At 54.6% G+C, this 22,490-nt stretch overlaps 8 protein-coding genes across 8 annotated transcripts; 6 read left to right on the plus strand and 2 right to left on the minus strand.

Moving 5' to 3' along the window:
• Nucleotides 1-282: 282 nt before the first annotated feature.
• Nucleotides 283-5,091, plus strand: VTN31DRAFT_5777 (uncharacterized protein; the record flags this gene model as incomplete). The annotated part of the gene is made up of 1 exon (XM_069406313.1): nt 283-5,091. One exon carries the CDS (start codon nt 283-285, stop codon nt 5,089-5,091), a length of 4,809 nt encoding a protein of 1,602 aa, XP_069259934.1.
• Nucleotides 5,092-5,351: 260 nt separating this feature from the next.
• VTN31DRAFT_5778 (uncharacterized protein) lies at nt 5,352-8,650 on the minus strand (the record flags this gene model as incomplete). Its single annotated transcript, XM_069406314.1, has 2 exons — nt 5,352-8,352; nt 8,424-8,650. 2 exons carry the CDS (start codon nt 8,648-8,650, stop codon nt 5,352-5,354), a joined length of 3,228 nt encoding a protein of 1,075 aa, XP_069259935.1.
• Nucleotides 8,651-9,564: 914 nt separating this feature from the next.
• Nucleotides 9,565-10,068, minus strand: VTN31DRAFT_5779 (uncharacterized protein; the record flags this gene model as incomplete). Its single annotated transcript, XM_069406315.1, has 1 exon — nt 9,565-10,068. The coding sequence occupies one exon, from the start codon at nt 10,066-10,068 to the stop codon at nt 9,565-9,567; it is 504 nt and encodes a 167-aa protein (XP_069259936.1).
• Nucleotides 10,069-11,163: 1,095 nt separating this feature from the next.
• On the plus strand, nt 11,164-11,430 carry VTN31DRAFT_5780 (uncharacterized protein; the record flags this gene model as incomplete). The annotated part of the gene is made up of 2 exons (XM_069406317.1): nt 11,164-11,235; nt 11,287-11,430. 2 exons carry the CDS (start codon nt 11,164-11,166, stop codon nt 11,428-11,430), a joined length of 216 nt encoding a protein of 71 aa, XP_069259937.1.
• A 2,767-nt stretch (nt 11,431-14,197) lies between these two features.
• Nucleotides 14,198-14,545, plus strand: VTN31DRAFT_5781 (uncharacterized protein; the record flags this gene model as incomplete). Its single annotated transcript, XM_069406318.1, has 2 exons — nt 14,198-14,460; nt 14,539-14,545. The coding sequence occupies 2 exons, from the start codon at nt 14,198-14,200 to the stop codon at nt 14,543-14,545; spliced, it is 270 nt and encodes an 89-aa protein (XP_069259938.1).
• A 159-nt stretch (nt 14,546-14,704) lies between these two features.
• VTN31DRAFT_5782 (uncharacterized protein) lies at nt 14,705-17,782 on the plus strand (the record flags this gene model as incomplete). The annotated part of the gene is made up of 4 exons (XM_069406319.1): nt 14,705-14,755; nt 14,812-14,989; nt 15,063-17,267; nt 17,361-17,782. 4 exons carry the CDS (start codon nt 14,705-14,707, stop codon nt 17,780-17,782), a joined length of 2,856 nt encoding a protein of 951 aa, XP_069259939.1.
• A 2,023-nt stretch (nt 17,783-19,805) lies between these two features.
• Nucleotides 19,806-20,689, plus strand: VTN31DRAFT_5783 (uncharacterized protein; the record flags this gene model as incomplete). The annotated part of the gene is made up of 2 exons (XM_069406320.1): nt 19,806-20,139; nt 20,205-20,689. 2 exons carry the CDS (start codon nt 19,806-19,808, stop codon nt 20,687-20,689), a joined length of 819 nt encoding a protein of 272 aa, XP_069259940.1.
• Nucleotides 20,690-21,568: 879 nt separating this feature from the next.
• Nucleotides 21,569-22,264, plus strand: VTN31DRAFT_5784 (uncharacterized protein; the record flags this gene model as incomplete). Its single annotated transcript, XM_069406321.1, has 1 exon — nt 21,569-22,264. The coding sequence occupies one exon, from the start codon at nt 21,569-21,571 to the stop codon at nt 22,262-22,264; it is 696 nt and encodes a 231-aa protein (XP_069259941.1).
• Nucleotides 22,265-22,490: the final 226 nt, after the last annotated feature.

Below are 22,490 nucleotides of genomic sequence, written 5' to 3' on the forward strand. Positions count from 1 at the left end.
AAATCAGGAACCAGAGATTTTCATCCAATTTGGTCTACGAAGGAAACGCGTCACTGTCGCATGGAGATAACTAGAACGTCCACTGCGCGAGATCACTGACAGACCCCTGGCAAAGCTGAGGTCCGCAGATGCAGCTACACTGAACTCTATGTCCCGGTATACCCTGTGACTAAGTGACCATTGACTCACCACGGCGGCCTTCGATCCATCGCTCCCAGCCTTTGCTCTTCAAATCGTTGGCAAGCCTCTGGTCAACCTGTCCACCGATTTTGACGATCGTGGATGCCTTCTGATCATGATCCGTCGTCACATAAACCGTCCGCGCTGGCGGACGTGTTCAAGACGTTAGCTTCTGGCCGCCGTAAGTCCCTTTCGCCGCTGTCTACCGCAGAGACCAGTCCAGAGATCGGCTCGGGCAATGAAATCGATCCCCGTCGAAGCAGCCGCACAAACTTTGGATTCGAGTCGCTCAATCGTGCCGCTGGCTCCATGCCTTCAAGCGGTGACTTGGGCCCCGCCCCCGATTTCGAGACTGCTCTGCGGAGTTTACAATTTGGAACCAGCTCGACCACGGCCGGCCATGAGGCGGAGAATGTGGCCAGAGTATTGCATCGTTTTACCCCGGAGCAGTCGCTGGCCCTGTGGGAGGCCGGTTCGTATCTCATCCACGACAAAGAATCGGAGGAAGCCCGGTGTCAGGGTGCCAAACTTTTGGACGCTGTTGCGGCACGGCAAGATTATGCGCCGGACGCAAAAGAGAGGATATGGGAGTCCATTTCGTTGCCGACGGAGGCCAACGTCATTCCATCGCGAGTAAACGCCATGGCTTCGTTGTCCAACGACGGCAAAAGATTGGATTTCACCAGCCTTCCTGTCCTGCCAACACTGGCGGAATGCATATCGCCGCTCTACAACGCAGTCGCGGAGGCGCGGTCCAGAGCACGGAAAAATAAAACACCCCGGCCAACTGGTTTTCGATACGACGATGATGAAAACCTCAATCATCTGCTCGAGTTCATCGCGACGGTAATCAAACTACAATCCCAACCTACGTCAGACGACGAACTCGCGCATCTTCTGTCCGAGATCTGCAGCGTCTGCAAAAAAACTAGCGTGGTCCTCGACATCAGAAACGCACTGACAGTGTTTGACGCTGTGATCTTGTATGCTGAAGTGCCTGAGAAGGCACTTGCGAGCCTATTGGAGGTATTGTGCAGTATTTATGCCTCAGTGAAACAACTGGCCCACCCTACCTCTGCGGTGGTACGGAATCTGGCGCTTTCCACCAGGAAGCAGCTCATGGTCGACACACTGCACTCATTCCTGGACAACGAACCAACTTCAAGAGGGCGATATTTGAATGTCGTGAGGGGCGTGATCGATGTCTTCACGGATCTCATCCTCATGCATGGCAAGCAAGAGGGTTATCCCGAGGTGTCATTTCCTGCATTGGTCGACTCCTTGCTTGTGGTCGCGACTTGGGAGGATGCGCGGGTGAAGGCAGATATTTTAGACCTCTGTATGAACATGCTGGACAGCGATTATTCCGGAGTTTGTATTCAACAGCCAGACTGGTCGACATTTGTGCAGCTGCTGGTGGTGTGCGCTCAAACCGAAGTCACCCAATCACCACAGTCGACGGCGGGGTCGCCCGCCAAGGCCTCTCCCAGTCAGGAGGAGGCCGTTGCGACTATAGTAACCAACGTTGGACGTCTGGCTACGGCGCTGGAAAAGGTTTGGGGCCGACTATCTCCAGGGCAGCAAGCGGAGACCGAGCGTTTTTTGATGAAGGTTCACCGTCATTTGTCCACGTCCCATGCAAGACTCCTCCTTGGGTCATTCATGGCTCGGCGAGCATGCTTCCCTGGGCAGGATGGTTGGGAGTCTCTCTCGCGATGGCTCATTGAGTCTTTCCTGCGTTCGCCTGAGAAAACGACCGAGGTCCGTGTTGCGGCCTTGGAGACTCTGAAGGATGCGTTGTTCGAGCGGGATTCATTGGAGCAGTTCGAAAAGGCAGGACTGATCACCACGTTGTTGGAAGACTTCGCCGAGGAGCAGGATCCGCTGTATCTGGAGGCACTGGTTTCAGTAATGGTGGACATTGCGTGCAAGGGGGACGACACCATGCTGCGCACCATTGTGGACACCATGAGTTCTCCCATGGCGGGTGATCTTGTCGATGGCGAAGGCAAAACTACCGCACCATCGTCACGCCGCAGTTCAGCTTCTGGGGAGCCGGAATCATCCCTGTCGAACATCTGCGCGACCGGTCTCGTGAAACTATTCCTGCGCTTCCTCAACGCGTCGGCCGAGAGGGCCCAGTTGATTTTCGAGGCTCTCATCTTCGTCATGAAGACATGGAAAAAGAGGCTACCGGATACCTTGCTAACCGTATTTAAACTGTTTTACCGACTAAGATGTGACTCACGGGGCGCAGTCATGGTCGTCACTGACGTTGACAATGAATATCTTGTGAATATCATGAGTCGGTCGTCTGATGGTGGGGGAAGACAGGGGTCAACGAGCGACGCGTCCGGTACAGAACGCAGCTCGATAGGAGAGGATTCTGCGGCGCAACTAGTAAGGCCTTCCCATCCGACTGTGTCGGCAACCCCATCGCGGTCTATGAGCCGCGTGAGCAGTTCCCAACTGCGGGGCATGAAATGGACGCCACCCAGCTGGACCTTGGCAGGTTCCCAGAGTCTTCCTGAGGATCCTCCGCTGGTCCCCAGCCCGTACGTGTTCGCCTTCAAGGAGCCATCGACACCGGAGCAGGAAGACGAGTCGTCTGAAACACAAGAGCGCGTAACGTTGAAGATCAACGTGTATTTGGAGACGGTAATCGACTTACTGCAAAGACGAGAAACGCCCTGGGATGTGTACAGCTACATTGTCGCCTTTCTAGGGGCGCAGCTTGCCAACCGGGACTTTTTCTCGAGCGCGGTGCCTCAAATCCAGATGCTGCGCAATGTCCTGTGCGGACAGATCAAGGGTGAGACGTTCCGGGAGCCGCCGGCCTGGAGCGGAATCAAAAAGGCCGACGTGGCGATCTGCATCTACGAGGCGCTGACGATGCTCATTGGATACCACGGGCACTTTGCCAAAAGCGAGAAGGACGAGCTCGTTCGCGCATTCATGCTTGGGATTGGATCGTGGGACGGGACCTCACAGGGGTGCCTGCACGCGTTGGATGTCTGCTGCCACGAGATGCCACTCTCAGTGACCAAGTCGTTGAATGCGATTCTGGACAAGATGTCCAAGGTGATCACGATGGCGAACCTGGCGGTGCACATTTTGGAGTTCCTCGCACTTTTGGCCCGGTTGCCGGACGTGTACGTGAATTTGCGCGAGGAAGAGATCCGGACGGTGTTTGGCATCTGCGTCCGCTTCATCCAGACGACGCGGCAACAGCGTTACGCGGCGGAGCCGGAGTCGCCCAATAACTCGCGCGGCAGCAGCAGCACGGTGACCGCGCGGCTGAGCGGTGGACTGCGGGAGATTGCCGCCGCGCAGGCGGAATCGGGTGACACAGCATGGCAGGGTGGGGTGTCTCGCTACGTGTACGCGCTGACGTTCCATGTGATGGTGTTTTGGTTCCTGTCGCTCAAGATCCAGGACCGGGCCAAGCACGTCAACTGGATCACCAGCCGGCTGATCTTCACGGACGAGCACGGGCGGGAGGTGATTGAAGAGCAGAGCGAGGTTTTTATCGACTTTATGCAGCGGGTGACGTATTCGGACCTGGGAGATACGATCCCGTACGAGACGTTCCCGCCCAGTCCCGAGGACGGTCCCGTGACGAAGAAGTCGTGGATAGTGGGGACGAGCATCGTGACGATCGAGACGGCGGGGGTGTCTGGGCTAACGCAGATCACGAAGCGGATGGCATCGGGGACAACGTATGCGGAGTACCGACAACGGACGGCGCCAACGCTGCCACACCAGGTCCCGGCGACGCCGGACATAGTGGACCGGGGCAGCCGGACGGCGATCCTCCCGAGCCATGTTCTGCTGCAGATGATGACGACGGCGTTTCCGACGCCGCGGGCAATGCAACCGATTCCGCTGCCGGACGACGACATGACGCGGCGGGCGCTCAGCACGTTTGACCGCAACGACATCGTGGACTCGCACAAGGTCGGCGTGGTGTTCATCGACCGGAACCAGACGCTGGAGGCGGACATTCTGGCCAACACCAAGGGCAGCCGAGACTACGAGCACTTCTTGGAGGGGCTAGGCACGAAAGTGGCCATCCGGGGCGCGCAGTTTAACACGCAGGGCCTCCATCCAGACATCGACGGCGAGTACACGTACGCGTGGCGTGATCGGGTGACGGAGTTGGTCTTCCACATCACGACGATGATGCCGACGAACCGCGAGCAGGACCCGCAGTGCATCAACAAGAAGCGGCACGTGGGCAACGACTTTGTCAACATCATCTTCAACCGGTCCAACGTGCCGTTTGACTTTGACACGATCCCGTCGCAGTTCAACTCGGTCAATATCGTCATCACGCCGGTGAGTCGGATTGCCGACGACGATTCCGACACAACCCCGGAAAACGACGAGAATAATTATGATGATGATAAAGAGGATAGTCTCACCACCTTCCACAACACCTTCTACCTTGTCCGCGTCATGAGCAAGCCCGGCCTTCCCGAAATCTCCGCGGCATCCACCCGCAAAATCATCTCCGGGAAAAGCCTCGCCGGATACGTCCGCATCCTCGCCCTCAACGCGTCCGTCTTCGCCCTCGTCTGGAACAGTCGCGAAGTCGGCGGCGCCGGCGGCGAACACATCTCCTCCTGGCGCAACCGACTCCGGGAAATCAAGCGGCTGCGTGACCGTGTGTTGGCGGCGCAGATGCACGCCGCGGAGGGTGACGCCAACGATGCCGGGGTGTTTGGGGGTGGTCGTCGAAAAGCTCCCGTTCCTGCATCTTCTTCTTCTTCTTCGACGACGACGACGACGACCACAACCACGACGGCCACGGCGGCAGCGGCGGAATCCCGGGATTATATGGCTGATTGGACGGCGGCGATGAATACGGGTGCGGTTCAAGCGTTGGATTTTTCGCAATGGACGCGTTGAAGTTGCCTTTTTTTTTTTTTTTTTTCTTATCGTGATGTTGCGTGTGCGTGTGATGTGGTGATGTTCATGCTGCATATACCTACTACCTACCTATATCCTATCCTATTCAACGACTAGGTTCATGATGGAACGGTAATGACGTGAATGAATGAAAGAAAAAAAAAAGTTTTTGTTTTTCTTCCAAATCATATCTATCAGTGAACAGTAAAGTAATCTACAGTACAATAGGGCTGATGGATGGATTCGGGAAATGAGACAGCTCACCACCCAAACACCTCCGCAACACTCAAGGTATTCCACCTCACGCCAAACCCAACCGCCACTAGCGCCAGAACCAGATCCACCACGAGCAACACCACCGCACCCAGCATGAACCGCGGACTGAAGATGCGGTACAGCATGAGATGCCGCCGGAGATGACCCGCCCACATGGTCGTCGCGAGGTTAATCGTGGCGTGGTAAAGGAGATGTGTCGTAACGGCCTGCGCGACGTCGGAGAGGAGCCTCGCCGGGGATGATGATGATGATGATGATGATGATGAAAAGGAAGGATTGAAGCGTTCCGAGTCGATTGGCCGCTTCCACAACACCGTGACAGGAACCGCCACGGCGGCGAGGATCTGCGCGCCTAGCGTGTTGAGCACGACGAGTAAAGGTGACCATGGGTAGCGCACGGTGGTCAGCGCGACAAAGGCGCTTTCCCACTGGATGCTGCTCAGCGTGGCCTGGTGGCCGGTTTTGAAGTAATGGAAGGAGCCCAGGAGGCCGAGGACGATGGGGCCGACACCCGCGGGCCCGCTGCCGCCGCCGCTGCCTGGAGTGGTGGTCAGGCCGTTCGTGTCCAGGATTTCGAGCAGGCTGAGGGTTTGCAGGAGCTGCAGTGCCAGCGCGCCCTGGCCCATGGGTTTGGAGACGAGCACCGCGGCAAGGTACATGTTGAGCACGAGCAGGAAGAACCGCGTGCCGTGGACGTTGGCGAAGCCTAGGATTGTTACGGTCGTGCGTTTCTCAGATGTCGCCTCGTCCGTGGAGGTCGCGATGTTGATGCTGACGCAGGGCTTGCCCCATACAAACATCGTCGTCCCCGCCGCCAACGCCACTGCCAGCCCAACCTGCGCGATCAGCACCCGCACCGTTTTCAGACGCGTAGTGCTGATCCCGCCGGCCCAGTCACCGTCGTCTGCTGCCTCCAAGGTCCAGTAGATGGCAGACAAAAACAGCCCGGCCCGGAAGGCGAAGCCGATCCAAAACGTAGCGGTTCCCTCGTACGATTTGGACCCGGCATAGAATGACCGCACCACGCTCGGCAGGATCGCCGCTACGGCAAACGGGATTGCTAGCTGCCAGGGCGCAGACGTCGACGATGTTGCCGACGCGTAGTATGTCGTCCGACAGTACGGCATCTGCTCTTCGCGGCACAGTCGCGACACGGATGCCAGCCGCCCCAGCAGCACAAACAGGATCGAGTGGTATACCCCGAGCACCCGATCTGATGTCGACTTTTGCCGCATCGACGATACACCAGCTAGCACGCCAAACGTCGTCAGGAAGAAGAGGAGAATCTCGTCCTCCCAGATCGTGTATGAATTAGATGCAAAACCAATCGACTGGGACACCGTGGCGATCAAGCAGAACCAAGACCATAAAGACCGTGGCAGTGGCAGCCGTAGTTTGCCCGGTATCCAAAACATGGTCGACGCCGCCGCTAGCATGCTCCCAACGGCCGCTCCCAGGGCCATGCTCTCCCACGCGGCAGCCTCACCCAGTCCCGCCACGGAAGCCAGCAAGCCAGCACCGCCGCCAATTCCCAAGCCCAGACCAATTCGAGTCAAAAGTAGAGTGGTGATCTGCGTGCGCTCGACACGGAGACCCCGAGCGTAGAGGATCAAGATGAGCAAGCCGCCAAACAGCAGCAGCACTCCTTCAATCATGCTGGGTACATCGAATCGCGCCCACAGACCACGGCAGACATTCAGTGTCCGCCGTTGATATTCCCGATACGCATCGTACGCTGCCCGCAGCTGGTCATTGGATCCCTGCTTCCCGAGTGCTTTCCACTGCGACTCGGCCTGCAGCCACAGCGCCAACGGACCAGACGTCTGGTCATTATCCATTCCCCGCGCAATCGCATACTGGTGTTGATACCGCTTGATCTGGGCAGACGTCAAACGGTTCACGGCGGCTAGGTTCTTCCAATTATTGCCAGAACGCCCCACGAACGCCTCCTCGATGGGCGACCCCAGGTTGTTGAACGGGATGGGGATCCCAAGTAGCAGCGACAGTGTCGGCACAATATCGATCTGCGGGATCGCGTGTTCCTTCGCCGTCGGCGGAGGAGTGAGCAAGTCTGGGTGCGTACGGCCAAAAATGCCCTTTTTGGCGTACATCCACAGCGCAGCCTCGACCTCGTCATCCGACTCGCCGCCGTGGTCGCCTTTGGAGTCCATTCCGTGGTCTCCCATGACGATGAGCAACGTGTTGTCGTCGATCCGATCGATCAGATCGCGAATGACTTGGTCCATCTGCTTCAGCTTCGCAGCCATTGCCGGATGATCCGGGCCGTACCGATGCCCTGCGTGGTCAACGCCGAGGTAGTGGCCAAAGATTACATCCCACTTGGTGGCATTGTCCGGATGGAGCAGGGGGAATAGGTGAGTATTAACGCCATCGTCTACAGTATGCAAATCCCACACATTGAACGAGTCAAACGGGCGAGTCAGGTTCGGGTCGAAATAGTCCGGAAACAGCGCATGCCAGGTGTCGTCGCCGAGGTGAACGAGTTTCTTACCGGCAGCGCGCAATTGCGCAACTACGTTATCCTCGTCAATGGCAGTCCCCGCAAAGTTCGACCCGGCGTCAACAAAGGTCGGCAAAGTTCCGGTTGTCAACCCCTTCAATCGTTGCAGGGTAGTCGTGGGAGGATCAGCAATGAAGGGTCGCAGGAAAGCCTTGTCCGGACTCTGCACCGCGGTCTCATACAGGACCGGAATCTCCTCGTGGAACAGGTGCGGCCGGTCACCCTCAGCCTCGGGGCGAAAAGGGACCGTGAAATCGTAGCGCAGTGCGTCGATGATTATGAAGATGGCCTTGTCAAAGGTCTTGGGGTGCCAGCATCCTCGATCTGGGTCTCCGGTGCCAACCGAGGGCGTCGCAGCGTGGTCATCGTAGGGGAGCACGTCGCACGCGGATTTATTTTCCAAAACCATGCGAGTCAACAGGAAGCCTTTGGTAAAGAAGTAGATGCCGACGGCATGCAGAGAGCTAAACCGAGTCAGCCAGCCCAATTCCCCTCTGCTTTCGAATGTTTCTGTCAAAAGCTTCCAAGAGCGTACAAAATCCAGAGTAGAACTGCCACCAGCCCAAGATGCTTCAGCTTAAAGTCGTTCTCCAACACTTTCTGCCATGCTTCTTTCTTGGGATCTTCCGGCCGCGCCGCATTCAGATCCTGTTGTTTTCGGCGGTCCCTCGCGGAGGCGTGCTTGTCGGCCGGCGCAGAATTCGATGATGAGCTTCCCGCATTGTCGTCCGGCGGTGCTCCAGATCTTTTTGACGCGGACATAATAATCGAGTTGGCTGGGTGATAGCGACGTCAGAGCAGGTCAATCAAAAAAGGAGCGCGTGGGCGTCAATTCGGCTCGGGCGGAGAGGCATTGGAGCGACGGGTTGAGAGTGAAAGGACCTCAACTCGAGCATCGACCGTAAATTAGCGGTGATTTCACGAGTCAAGAAGGTAGATAGTCGTGTATGTGGAAAATTCGGGATCAATTGAGTTGAAGTTCAAGTTCTCCATAGCTTCCTTATCCTGAGAGCTACATACTACAACGGTGCGGAGCTCGAAGATCGGCCAAGTTCCGGATGTTCACCACCACGACCAAAAAAAAAAAAAAAACATCATTTCAATAGAAGAGTTATTGCTTCTCTCGTATTTCTTCGTACTTGTAGGGACTATAGGAATCCATTTGTCAAAATCGTAGCATTACCAGGCGCTCAAGGTCCGATGTACAAATCCGAGTCAAGGACTCGTCTCACACCCTAGTGACATGGCAGGGTGCGGGCATTTCGAAGAGAAATAAAGATAAACCAAATAAGCAATATCAAGTAGAAAAAAAAAAGATATACACCAGGGCGAGAATATGACCGACGGGCCATGGACGCAGCATCAATACCTCCTCTCGAGGCTTACAGAGATCAAGGGTCCCGCCAAAAAGAAAAAGGAATCACCGACAATGTGTGCGATTAAGAAAAACAACCAGTCAACTGGTCGCGAGGGGAATCAGAAAAGAAATCCAAGTCAAATCAACCGAAACCAGAACCAGCGACCCATCGACAGAAGTGAACCCGCCAGATCTAGGGCCTGTCATGCTGAGACGTCATCGCAATGAAATCGCAAATCCGCGCACCGGCGCTCAATCTCACGACCTTCGTAGTGATTGTCAAACGACTGCGGTTCGGCCAGCAGGTCGATCCGGCCGACTACGACCATCGGTGGGCATCCTCTTTCTCCTTTAACCCACCCATGCGCTCCAAGTCCAGGTCCTGGAAGCGACTAGACTCGTTGGCCGGATATGGAGGCGGCTCACGGTACGGCTCGAGGCCGACGCCGCCCGTTTCGCTGACGTGCACGACAACGACGCGGCCCGACTTGCGCTTGCCGGACTCATCTTCCTCTTCAGGGAAGGTGATGTGGATTTCAGGAACGGGGCTGGACGGGTTGGAAGAATCGTCATTGCGCTTCTCATTGTAGACGTAGACGGACTCGCCGTTTTGTGTGGCCGTGATTGTCACGCGGCGGCTCCTCGCTTCATTTTTGACAGCCAGTTTGCGACGACGCTGGCGCAGCAGCAGCAGGACGCCAACCAGGATAATGCCGAACAATACCAGGGCCAGCAACGAGATCACCAGATTGACGTTGGCCGTCGACAGGCCGGCGGAGGAGTCGTCGTCATCCCGAGCAACGAGAACATGAACGGGCGCCATGATTTTGCTGACAAGGTGATGATATAAGGGAGCGGCAGAGATTTGTATGCCCGCGTTGCGGGCCTGCGGTTATTCTGCGAAAGAGCGGCGGTATCGTCGAGTTGGTTCGACCGAACTGTTTTGATATTGTCGGATTAAGGAGAGTCGGGGAGGGGTCGGAGTCAAGCGAATGAACGGACAGCACGGTGCACAGCTAAAGAGTGAAGCTATGGGCACCTGCTCAAAACAAGGGGTTGAGAGGAATGAGAGGGAGGAGAAGCGAAGGACGGCGAGGAATGGGAATGTTTGAATGGTGATGAGAGAGAGCGGGAGAGAGGAAAAGGGGGTGGAATTCTGGGAAACCCAATGGGGATTGGAGCCGTTCGGGCTGCAGCCGCACCGACGCGGCACCGTGGTCGCTCTTAGTTAAGTTATTCGCCAATCAATTTCATCAAAAGTTCGCGCTAATCTGGAACAGGTAAAGAGTCAATAAATGGCACCAATGGAGTTTCTCCCTTCAAGTGTTGTCACTTTTGTGTGCGCGTGATGATTGGCAAGATTGGCCGAATGCCTGTCAACTGGCATTAGGTACTATTCTTCAATAAGCATGACAGGGCGAGAAATTCAAGAATCTCTAATTACGGAGTAGCTGCAACAGTACTTCACTTGAGCTTCAGTTGATGATAGCGTTGACATTCTGATGGTTCAGGCGCGGGAAACTCGCCGTACTGCTCCCACCAGCACTGTAGGTACTGGTAGCCTACCATATAGATGAAGTTGATGGGCGCAGGATGATGGGTTGAGAGCATGTACTAATCATTGGACAGTCCCGAGCAAGTCTATTCCTGAGTCATAAGCAGCCTGCAACGTAGTGGTTCTCAGTAGTGCAAATGTTCATCTGGCTGAGTATGGAGTACGAGCCTACTGCTTCGGTCCATTATGATGTCACCTGGCTATTGTTTGGTTCTTCGTGGGAACCAAGTGGGTGTCCTATTCTACTTATGATGCAATGAGCATGATTCCAGATTCATGGATCCAGCGTTTCTGCCATAGGAATGGCGTTGGAGAAACGGCAAATCGGACTGAGCTTGAATGAAGATGCAGGTTGTCCACAAAATGTCCGAAGCGGACTACCTACCGTATCAAATCAATACTCGAACCAAGGACATCATCGGGCTTTCGAAGGAGGTACTTCACCTTCTTGCCTGTCCTGCTTGTGACTGACAAGGATCACCAAAGCCATCACGCTTTTCTTTCCGGCAAACAGTCGGGGAGCCTGGAAATGGGAGAACGTATCCTACTATTCAAATACAGCCTGCAAGTACGGAGTACTCCGTACTTGTACTGTCCACAGTCCGACAGTCGGAACGCTCCTGGCACTAAAGTGGACAGCCTATGGCATGTTTTGAGGGAACTGGGGACTCGAAAAGAAACTGCCGGTCGACTGTACAAACATCAGCTCCTGTCCGACCAGCATCGCTGTCGATCGTACCTCGGCTTTTTTCTGCATCCAGCGAGTAAAGTAAGGTACATTACGGAGTACCTAGGTCCTGAATCCTGGAATCGAGCTAAAGTGACCTTCCATCAATTCGCTCCAGAACATCGTACCCCGGCAACAACATGACAGCATGATGGAGGGTTGGAGCCAAAGGTGGGTGAGGCAATTTCCATGTCAACCACGGATTCTGTGAGCGATGGAAGTGATGGATGTCATCATTGAGAGAGCAGAATTGGAATGGTTTGGTCCTTGAGACCGTGGAAACATGCCAAGCATCGGATGATCCTCTGCCCTGGACCCACTGAGGAGGGCAGGAATATTTACGGAGTACAGTACCGGTACCTACTGTACTGTTCTTGTAGGATCCGCATGTCCAACTGCTCTTTCTTATGATCACATGATCAGAGTCTTGTCTGCTGCTCTTGTTCCTGCCGCTCAGAAGCAAGGGGCATAAATAATGTACAGTACGGAGTACCTGGTAGGTACTTCGTAGGTACTCCGTTCCTGTCCATCTTCATGTCACATTGTTTATTCACAATGCCGTGTGAACAGCGTGATTGACTACGTATTGTAATTCTACCCATCCCTGCATACCACTCACCTCACCAGGGTTACATGGTTCTTCTGGAACTCTACTCTATTCTATTCTCATTGCCAGCAGCCACCCATAGGTTAGCCTAAAATGCAAAAGTCTCCCACCGCCTCACCTGGAACCAGACAAACAGCAGTGCAAAAACTCATGTTGTCATGGACTGCGACAGAACCTAGGTAGGTTCACCGTGATGTGTGAGTGTGCTCTGTACTCGTAAATAGTTTGGTCCTTTGGCTGCTGAATTTTCCGCATGATCCAAACAACGCTCTCAAGACCCAGCGGGACGAGCTTGAAGCTTGAGTCTAGATCGAGCGTCGATCCGATCGAGCGCTATGGAGTAATGGTCGGTAGGCCTAGCGCCCACTAGGCACTAGCGGCATAGTGTAGGGCTTGCCGGCGCATCTCATTATCAATATTAGGTCACGCTATCCCCACCGAACCTCATCCTCGGCAATTCTCAAGGCAACTTGACCTGCTGCTGTATACAAGGCATCCCCGTTGCAACTGATGGCCGCCTGCCAGGGACCAGGGACCATGTTCAAACACTGCGACTGTGAGGCTCCGTGGTCGTGACACTTTTTGACACAGCGCGCAACAAGGCCATCACCGATGGGGTTTCAAGATGGAGTTGGTAGTTATGAAATTCATTACGGTAGTCGCCATCTTGGATGATAAGTAATGGCGAGCCTTTTGTTCTGGGGATGGACCCGGCTCTCTCCTATCTGATTTGGGTAAAACTTCAATTCAAGAGCCCTATTCAACGACGGGAGTGAATCATTAGCCCAGTGTTCTTCCATTGCTCCTAGACTGCTTGTTCAATCTCACTCCATGCGAACGCACGGAATAGGTCCTACCTACTAGTTAGTAGTACTCTGTACCTCCCTGACATCATCCCGCCCCAGCAGGCAGCGAGCGGTTGGAGAAGAGGGGGGTGGAGCGGGGGAAGGCACCCAGGGAACAACAGCACTTGCTCTTTTGGGGCTCTTAAGTCTCAGACCACGCAATGGGGAAGAAAAAGAAGGTGCAGAAAAAGGGAAAGTACCACCTTCCCTGCATCTTCACATCCATGGTAGGTAGGAGCTCATTGTACTATGTTCAAACGCTCGCACGACCCGTTCGATCATCACCGCTGGGCCGCGTCGAGTTACCATCCTATTACAGCCGCTTTTGGCTTCTGGCCATGGCGCTAGTCCCGGATACTTGCATTGGCGCGGCCATTCACTGGCTGCTCTCGGTACCTCTCAGCTTCCTGCCAGCTCCACGTATTGTAAACTTGGTAACTGAGCTGTAACTTCCACACCCATACCCAGCATCATCGAAGCTGCCTCTTCTTTCTTCTCCCCATTCTCTTCCCTTCTTTTTCTCTCCTTCCCTTTCACCTCTGGAATTTCACCCTGCAGTCTTCTTTTTCTTTTTTTCTCTCCTTCTGCTTTCTTTCCTGTAGTGCTTGTTCGAGCTCACCGAGTCGCGTGGTCGCGGCAAGGCTCCCAGTCTGAAAAAAACAAGTAAAAAAAACAGACCTTCAAATTGACCAAAAAGTTAGTTCCCGCCCTGCTTTTTTGCTCTCCGCCAGCTCTGCTTGTGGTCCGAAAGGGCCGGAAAAATCCATCTTTCTTCCCCAAGGCCAGAGAGAGACCTGGCCAGTCTGTGTGACTCTTACAATTCAGCACCTTCTTTGCTCCTCTCTTTCCTCTTGTCGTCTTTTTCTTTTCAGATCCGTCGGGTTTGAGACTTCGGTTGTCTGGCCTCCCTTTGTTCTTCTGCCTTGGCACCGTGGACATTCCTGCCATCGACTAATCAGATCGTCGCCGATTGTACTCCCTGTGTTGTCAAATTCGGCCAGCATTCCTTCTTCGTCGACCTCGCTGCGCTCCCTTCGATCGCTCCTGCCCCTTGCCGCAACGCTCCCCCAGTGTTTCCCCCTTTCTCCCCCCGGGCGGTTGCCCGCGCTCCCCTCCAGAACCACCACTGTCCTCTGTCCTGCGTTTCGCCTTCTCTCAAATTCCCCGGAAGGGCATGCACGGAGTTGCACGGCCATCGGTCCCAACGGTACTAACTACATGCAGACCATTGCGTTACCGGCCGACTGCTGCTGTGAAAATAGTATCCACTGGACAAACCGCTGGTGTCGCCCTGCAATCCCATCCTGCTCGCATCGCCCTTTCTCTGTGACGATATTCTCCCATCGGAACAGCATCCACTCGTCAACTCCGGACGGCCCTGGTCGTCTGCTGTATACACGTGAGGATCCTGGAGGTCTTACACTTGTGCGCAGGGGTTCATACATCCCCTTGCCAATCGCGCCCTCCCTTGGGCGAGCGTGGTGAGTTGGGCTGTTCTTCTCCCCCACGCACCTGGATGCGGGATGGCTATTGCTAACCGGGCTGGCCAACAACAACAGTGTTTGAATCTTGTCTGTGACATTTGGCGCCTGGAAATATCTACCCTGGACGAGTTTCTTCGTCTTCGACACAGGTTTCGAGGGTCCGTACAGACACGGGCAGCTCGTGTTGCGCTGGCTCCGTAAACCCGCCCCTAACAACCCCAAGCATATTTTATCCGACCATATGGCGTCGATGATGGGTGCCGGATCCAACGGCGGATCCAGCTGCCACAATGTGAGACGATTCCGCCCAGGTTTGCCTGTTACGAGCGTTACTAACCCCGTTGATAGCCACGACACAATCGCCTCAGCTCGTCGTCGGTCCTGGGCGGTGAACGATCCCGACCCGGCTCGATGGGCGGCGGCTTCGGTGCTGGAAAGGCCGGCTGGAACAGCAATATCTGGTCCAACGCTAGCCTGAGCACGGCTTTCGGCTCCGATAGCTCGTCCGAATCGACGGTCAACCAGGGTAAGTGTGCTCTCTGGAGCAGGCACTCCCCTCCCATTCGCTCCCTAACAGGACGGACTGACACCGTCTGCAGATAATGCGTTTGGCAGCAAGACCGGGTCGAGCTCGCTGCTTTCGACCTCGGAATCGGAAGGCTGGGCGGGAGGACGTCACAGCGTGCCGTGGAGCACCGTCAGCCCAACTACTTCCCTGGGCATGGCCTCGAGCAAGGGCATGACTCCCTCTCCGGTCGAAAGTCGGGGTGACCGTAGTGTATCATCCAGGGCTGAGTCGGGCGATGCAACAAACCCGTACTTCCCAATGCATCGCCCCTCCGCCATTGGTCAGACCTCATCCAGTGCCGCAGCCGCAAAGTCCTACCTGTACGCAACGTCCGACAACTTCGCGTCCTCCGGTACGGATTCTTTGGCGTTCGGTAACTTTGGCAGCCTTCAAGATGATGATCTCGGCAATCGGCAGCGGGCGGTATATGGAGCTCGCCAGCGGCCGAGTTACGATGGCGGTTCGCCTGCGGCGGGCTTCCAATCCAAAGGAAATCTGGTCCCCAGCGGGCGCGCCGAGGACGTCATGGTTTCGGGAAGCCTCACCCCGTTCTCCCCGCTCGGCACTGAGCCCCTTCCGACGGGAAATGGCCAGGGCTCCTGCTCGAATGTCTACTCATCCCATCACCTGGGACATAACTCTATCTCTTTGGCACCTCAGCGCCCCTCTCATTCGCCTCACCCGTCCTTCCACTCGGACACTCTTGATCACAGGCCTTCCAGCACTCAAGGGGATCTGAGCGCTAGTCTGAACCGCCTGCAGCTGAATGACACACAGCCCTTCTCGCTCCAGCAATCCTCGCACCGTCCGTCGTTCGCATCGCATGGTTCGTACGATGCGGCGTTGAACCGGTATAAACAGCAGCTGGCCGCCGCGGATGCCGTCGCGCACAACGATGTATCCGCGTTTGAGCCCGCTGCTGATGTGGCACTTCCCTATCAGGGGGTTTCACGTTTGAACGAGCGGGACTCGAACTCCCCTAGTGACTACAGCCGCGGCATCAGCACCCCCTTTTACCCTGCTGGCACGCCTCCGGTAATGAGCGGCCAGCTGCGGCCCTCGTCTGGTAATCGTCTATCTGGGCATGTCGGCGATGGACAAGCGGCCCTTTTAGACCGGAAGTTGCGCGGCTTGCAACAGGAGCAAGAGTTCGGTCCAGTCGCCGGCCTGGCATTGCAGCAACGGGTGCCATTCGCTTCGCCTTATGATTTCACCTCGTATGCTCGTGGATTCGGCGCTTATAACCCTTACTATCCCATCGCCCATTTGGGAGCTCTGGGTGGTGCAGCTGCCATGATGCCCCGCACTCATCGCGACCATGACCCTAACCAGGTTGTGCGCAGCCCACTTCTGGAGGAATTCCGCAGTAACAGCAAGGGCAATAAACGGTATGAGCTCAAGGACATCTATAACCACATCGTCGAGTTCAGCGGCGACCAACACGGCTCCCGCTTCATTCAACAGAAGCTGGAGACGGCCAACAGTGATGAGAAGGAGCAGGTGTTTCGCGAGATTCAGCAGAATTCTCTGCAATTGATGACCGATGTCTTTGGCAACTACGTTGTTCAGAAGCTGTTCGAGCATGGCAATCAGACACAGAAAAAGATTCTCGCCAACCAGATGAAGGGGCACGTCCTTGCGCTTTCCAATCAGATGTACGGTTGCCGCGTCGTGCAGAAGGCTTTGGAGCACATCCTTGTGGACCAGCAGGCGGCCATGGTCAAAGAGCTCGAGAACCATGTGATGAAATGCGTCCGAGACCAGAACGGAAACCATGTCATCCAGAAGGCCATTGAACGCGTGCCATCGGAGCACATTCGCTTCATCATCGATTCGTTCAAGGGTCAGGTGAGCCGCCTGGCGACTCATCCATATGGATGTCGTGTGATCCAGCGGATGCTGGAGCATTGCGAGGAAGCCGACCGGGAATCGATCCTGACCGAGTTGCACAGCTCCACCGCGAGCCTCATCCCCGATCAGTTTGGCAACTACGTGATCCAGCATGTCATTGAGAACGGGGAAGAGAAGGACCGGTCGCGAATGATAGCCGTGGTCATCTCCCAGGTTCACCACTTCTCAAAGCACAAGTTCGCGAGCAACGTTGTCGAGAAGAGCATCGAGTTTGGCCAGGAAGGTCAGCGTCAGGAAATCATTCGCCTGTTGACGAGCCCCAACGAGCGCGGCGAGAACCCCCTGCCGGGCCTGGTCCGCGACCAGTACGGAAACTATGTCATTCGTAAGTTTTCCCTTTTTTTTTTTTTTTTTTTTTTTTTTTTTTTCCTAGGCACCCCTATCCAAAAAGGAAGTGGTGGATCTAACTTTGTCGCAGAGAAAGTGCTTAGCCATGTCCATGGAGCGGAACGAGAGAGGATTGTGGACCAGATCAAGCCGTTGCTCAGCCAGCTAAAGAAGTACAGCTACGGCAAACAGATTGTGGCGATTGAAAAACTCATTGGTGATTCTCATACCCCCTCCATGTCCAACAGCTCGACCACGCCGCCTGCTTCTCACAAGTCATCCCCGCAGCCGTCTCGTCGATCGCTGACTGACATGCAAGGCTGCCGACCACCAGTTGGCGGTGCTGCTCCTCCGACACCGCCCCCAACAGACGCGCAAAGCTGCCACGGGGCCTCCGGGGTCGATGGAGGGCTCGACAGCGCGACGGAAGCGTGCAAAGGGCTGGCGACGAGCTCCGTTGCGGTGCTGCCAGACACTGCGAGGAACAACCTTGCCGAAGGTGTCAGCACGTAGGTGCGTGCGACGAGCTTTTTTTACGGACACATCGACGTTGTTGTTGCTTTTCGCTTTTATGTTCTTATTAATTACGGATGGGTCATATACATACAGGAATATTTGCGGGTGATATATGGGATTGCTTTTTTTCTCGTTCTATACTTATCGTGGTGTGTTTTCCTCTTGCTTGTCTTTCCCTTTTTATTCGGTACTTATTACACGGTGACGCAAATCGTCCGGGGACGACCTTGCTTTCCTGTTCATGTTTCTTGCTTGTTCATGCTCTTTTCAGGGATGATTTTCTGTGCAGCCCTCTGCGATGACGGCCATGAAGATATGCCTGTTTTCTCTCGGTTTAATACTTTATATGCCGGGGCTTGGGCATGGGATGGGGCGTCGGGGCGATGATTGCTTTCGGCATCTAGGATGACTTATGATTAGACTCATGAGATTAATGATAGGTTCATTCTGCAGGTGAACGACTTGGTCGTAGCAGTGTTGGAGCAGCCTTGAAGAGCTCCGCTTGAGGCCTAAGGCATAAATTGCACGTGATGGATCAGTTACCAACAGCAACTCGTAGTAAGGCTCCATAGTTATTTCCTCAATACAGTATTATGTAATACCTCCTGCTTCTGGACCCTGATAGTTTGCGCCTAACTTACCCATGCTCCAGGGCGCACCCACACGATACTATACTTCACAATCTCGTACGGAGTATTCCGTACTCGTATGATCTTTTCATGAAGTTTGGCCTTGTTAGATAATTTTGGCTGACGATGGCATACACTCCGGAATAGTACCTCGAGGTATTTCCACGTAGCTTCCATATCTGTATTAGGCTACATCTCGATAAAACACGGGTGAGACCTCGAATCCAGAGGTGAGGTGAGTGCTGCTGAACTCTTTCTGTCGCGTACCGCCGCCGCCTTGGCTCGAGTCCTTGAGATCTCTTTTCTGCAACAGGAGGGTACCGAAACAGCACTGTCGGAAAATTTCTCTAGGCCTCGGCAGAATTCAAACGATTCTTGGGCTGTTTTGTGCCTTTGAGATGGACGTGCAACGATCCAGGGAGCATTCTCGGTACATGGTCAAAATCGGCCACAATTAGGGTTTCGGAGCGGCGGTTACCGAATCCAACTAACTTAGCTGTATCAGGTACGGAGTACGGAGTAAGTGTACGTCCTGACAGCTCAATTTTGAGCAACATCATGTCGAGGGCCGGAAGAATCGACGACTCACTGGGCCCTGGCCTCGGATCAATAATGAGTACTAGGTTAAGTTACCTAGTTTCCAACCATGCCGTAAAACACCAACGGTAGGCCGAGGACGGGACCTCATTCCACCGGGTTTCCTGAGTTATGGATGCGACGGCTTCTGTCTCAGGTTGCACATTAGAACAGTCTTGGAAGTGCGTTCGATGACTGAGCACCATAGGCCGAACAGAGCATCAATTGGCTTAGTAGATCATTCCTACTAGCATTATGAAGCCTACGAGGAAGTGACAATTCCCGTAGATTGTTCCGCGGCGGCATCACATTAGGGTAAGTCGAATTTCTCGCGGCAACAAAGTAAGATGCTGGATCAGAGATACCATTACAGCGGTCCATATGCAGACACTCAACGGCGAAATAATGTATCATCTGATTTCACTCAGGCCCTGGGAGCCGCTCTGAGTGGAAGCAGGCCAGCCTTTGCATCCGCAAGAGGGGCGGCTACCGGGTGCGCCGTTCCGGCCCGTCCGTCCCTGACAGTCTTCACGTCGGCGATACTTACTGGGCATACTCTGGCGACAGCTGATTTACCGCGGTCCCATTTTCCCGATTGCCGAATTGACCTTGATAATTAGACGTGAAATTCTGGGATTCTGGGTGGGTAAAACATCAAACGTCTTGACGTTCACGATCGATGTCCAGACCGCTCGAGATACTTCATCGCGAGGTATAAATTCCAGGACGCTCCCCCCGGGGCTTCAACGCCCAGCAATAAGCAATCCACGACTGAAGATCTCTTCTACACACAGTTCGATTGAGTGCCGGTCACCATGAAAGCCCCCAGCGCTGCGTCGATCCTCCTTCCTTTCCTTGCGAGCATCACCCGTACCTCTGCCCACGGGTTCGTCTCCAATATCGTCATTAATGGTGTCTCGTATCGGGGCTGGCTCCCCAATGAAGACCCCTATAAACCTGAGCCCCCGATTGGCGTGGGTTGGGAGACGCCCAACCTGAGCAACGGCTTCGTGACGCCCGAAGAAGCGTTGACCGATGCGATCGTCTGCCACAAGGAGGCCAAGCCGGCCCGCGGCTATGCCAGCGTCGCAGCCGGCGACAAGATCTATATCCAATGGCAGCCGATTCCATGGCCGGAGTCTCACCATGGTGCGTTAGACTCTCTCATTGTTTTGCAGTCAAGCCTCGCCCAACTGACAACATTCTCTTCCAAGGACCCGTCCTGGACTATCTGGCCCCTTGCAACGGCGACTGCCAGAACGTCAACAAGTCCAGCCTGGAGTTTTTCAAGATCGACGGCAAAGGACTCATCGACGGCTCCTCCCCGCCGGGCTTCTGGGCCGACGACGAACTTATCGCCAACGGCAACGGCTGGCTGGTCCAGATCCCCGAGGACATCAAGCCGGGCAACTACGTGCTGCGACATGAGATCATCGCCTTGCATGAGGGATTCAACCAGAACGGCGCCCAGCTGTATCCCCAGTGCTTCAACCTGCAGATTACGGGATCTGGCACCGTTGAGCCGGAGGGAACGCCCGCCACGGAGCTGTATTCGCCCACCGACCCGGGCATTCTGGTCGACATCTACAACCCCTTGAGCACGTATGTGGTGCCGGGCCCCACGCTCATCCCACAGGCGGTTGAGATCGAACAGTCTTCGTCGGCGGTTACGGCGACAGGGACGCCAACGCCGGCTTAAAAGGGGAATATAGTAGTATTGTCGGGGTGGTTCATGGGCTGATATCAGGATATCAGTTCATGTAGGGGGGAAGCAGGTTTTTTTTTCTTTGTATTATATTATGTACATACTTCGGAGGTCAGGCCTATTTCATAGGACTTGCCGAATGTACTTTTGAGTGACTTCATTGATTTGGAGTTCTCAAGTAAACGGTAGTAGCCTACTAGGCCAAGCCAAACCGCCCACCTGCAACAGCGGTGCAGCAGATACGGTACAGTTTCCGTAAGGACCATAGGTCAACGAGTATTTGAGTACTTCTTACACTCCTTATTGAATTTGTCATCTTTGATATGGTTACTTCTTTGCTTCTTTGTACTGTTGGACCATGTTGCTCCTTGTAGTTGAGAATATTTTGACTTGGACCTTGCTCACTGGATCGTTCGACTACTACTACTACTACTACTACTACTACTACTACTACTAATTTTCACCTAGACGCACCCAGACAGCCACAAACGTCGTTCAAAGTTTGTTGAAAATCTACGATAACTTCATCGGGACCTTACTCCGTATACTCTTGCAAAAAATAGAGATTTCGAGTTAAGGTGGCGGCGGTACGCGACTGAAGAGTTCAGCACTTAGTTCACAGTTGAACTTGAGATATCGCACGTGATTTGACCAATTTACAGATAAGGAAGTTACGCATACTCCTAGTGAATTACTGTAAATGGTTAGGTGGTATAGTACTGTACTCCGTACTCGTACTCGTACTCCTATGTTTAGCCAAGATTCCGGTCTTGGCGCGATTCTCTCCCGACAACCAGCTCCGTTGATAGCACTACCTGCCATCCACCAGAACAACTTGCCGGCCGGCAACGGGCTCAAAATACTAAAGAGATAATGTCGGCCAATGTCGGACTTCCCACCCCGCGTGGGAGCGGAACATCGGGCTACGTTCAGCGCAACCTCTCCTTCCTAAAGCCACGCAAAGACCAAGGACCGCCTCCCGGTGCCCCAGGCTCCGAACCGCCACCGTTCCGCCAACGCCAACCGGATCGACAGATCCTGGAGCATGATCGAAAGCGACAGGTGGAAGTCAAAGTGCTCGAGGAGCGGGAACGCCTGGAAGAAGCCAATGAGGAGATTGAATCGGGGAAGCGCAAGGGGAAAGTCCTCAGCGATGAGGAGATTGAGGAGCGGTGCGATGCGCTAAGGCAGAGGTTGCTGAAGGAGTTGGAGGAGAACAATCGGGCGGCGGAGGAGGCAGAAGAAGGGGAAGCGGAGGTGGAGGAGAGAGATGATGATCGGCGACAACGGAGGAGGGGATGGCGCAGTCGAAGTCGAAGCCGGAGCTGGGATATGGCAAGGAGGAGGTCGCGGTCACCACCATACCGGGATTTCCGTCGAGGAAGGGATGAGGATGATCGTCGCTATCGGAGGGGGAGAGATGAGCGGTCCTCGAGGGAGGATGAGAGGGATGGGAGGAGGCGGTTCAAGGCGTATCAGGTGCATGAGTTGGCGGAAGCGAAGATTCGGGAGACGGATCGGTTCCGCAGGGCGTTGGGGATTCGGGACGAGGATGAAGGAGGTCGGTAGGGTCTTGTCATTTTTTTTTTTTATGGATATTTTCATGGGTTGATTGATGGCGTTGGGGGATAAGAGGTTTGTTTCTGTTCTGGGTTGATCAAATGGGTATTGACTTTATGGACTGTTTGTGGATGTTCATAGCTGGCTCAGTTGAGCGTGCAATCAATGGTCAGGATCCCGATATTCGACGGCTGTCCATAGAACCAAACATCATCAAAGCTGACCTGGTCCTGTC

The sequence above is a fragment of the Thermomyces dupontii genome (assembly GCF_041956625.1).
Source record: "Thermomyces dupontii strain NRRL 2155 unplaced genomic scaffold VTN31scaffold_5, whole genome shotgun sequence".
Lineage (NCBI taxonomy): Eukaryota > Fungi > Ascomycota > Eurotiomycetes > Eurotiales > Trichocomaceae > Thermomyces > Thermomyces dupontii.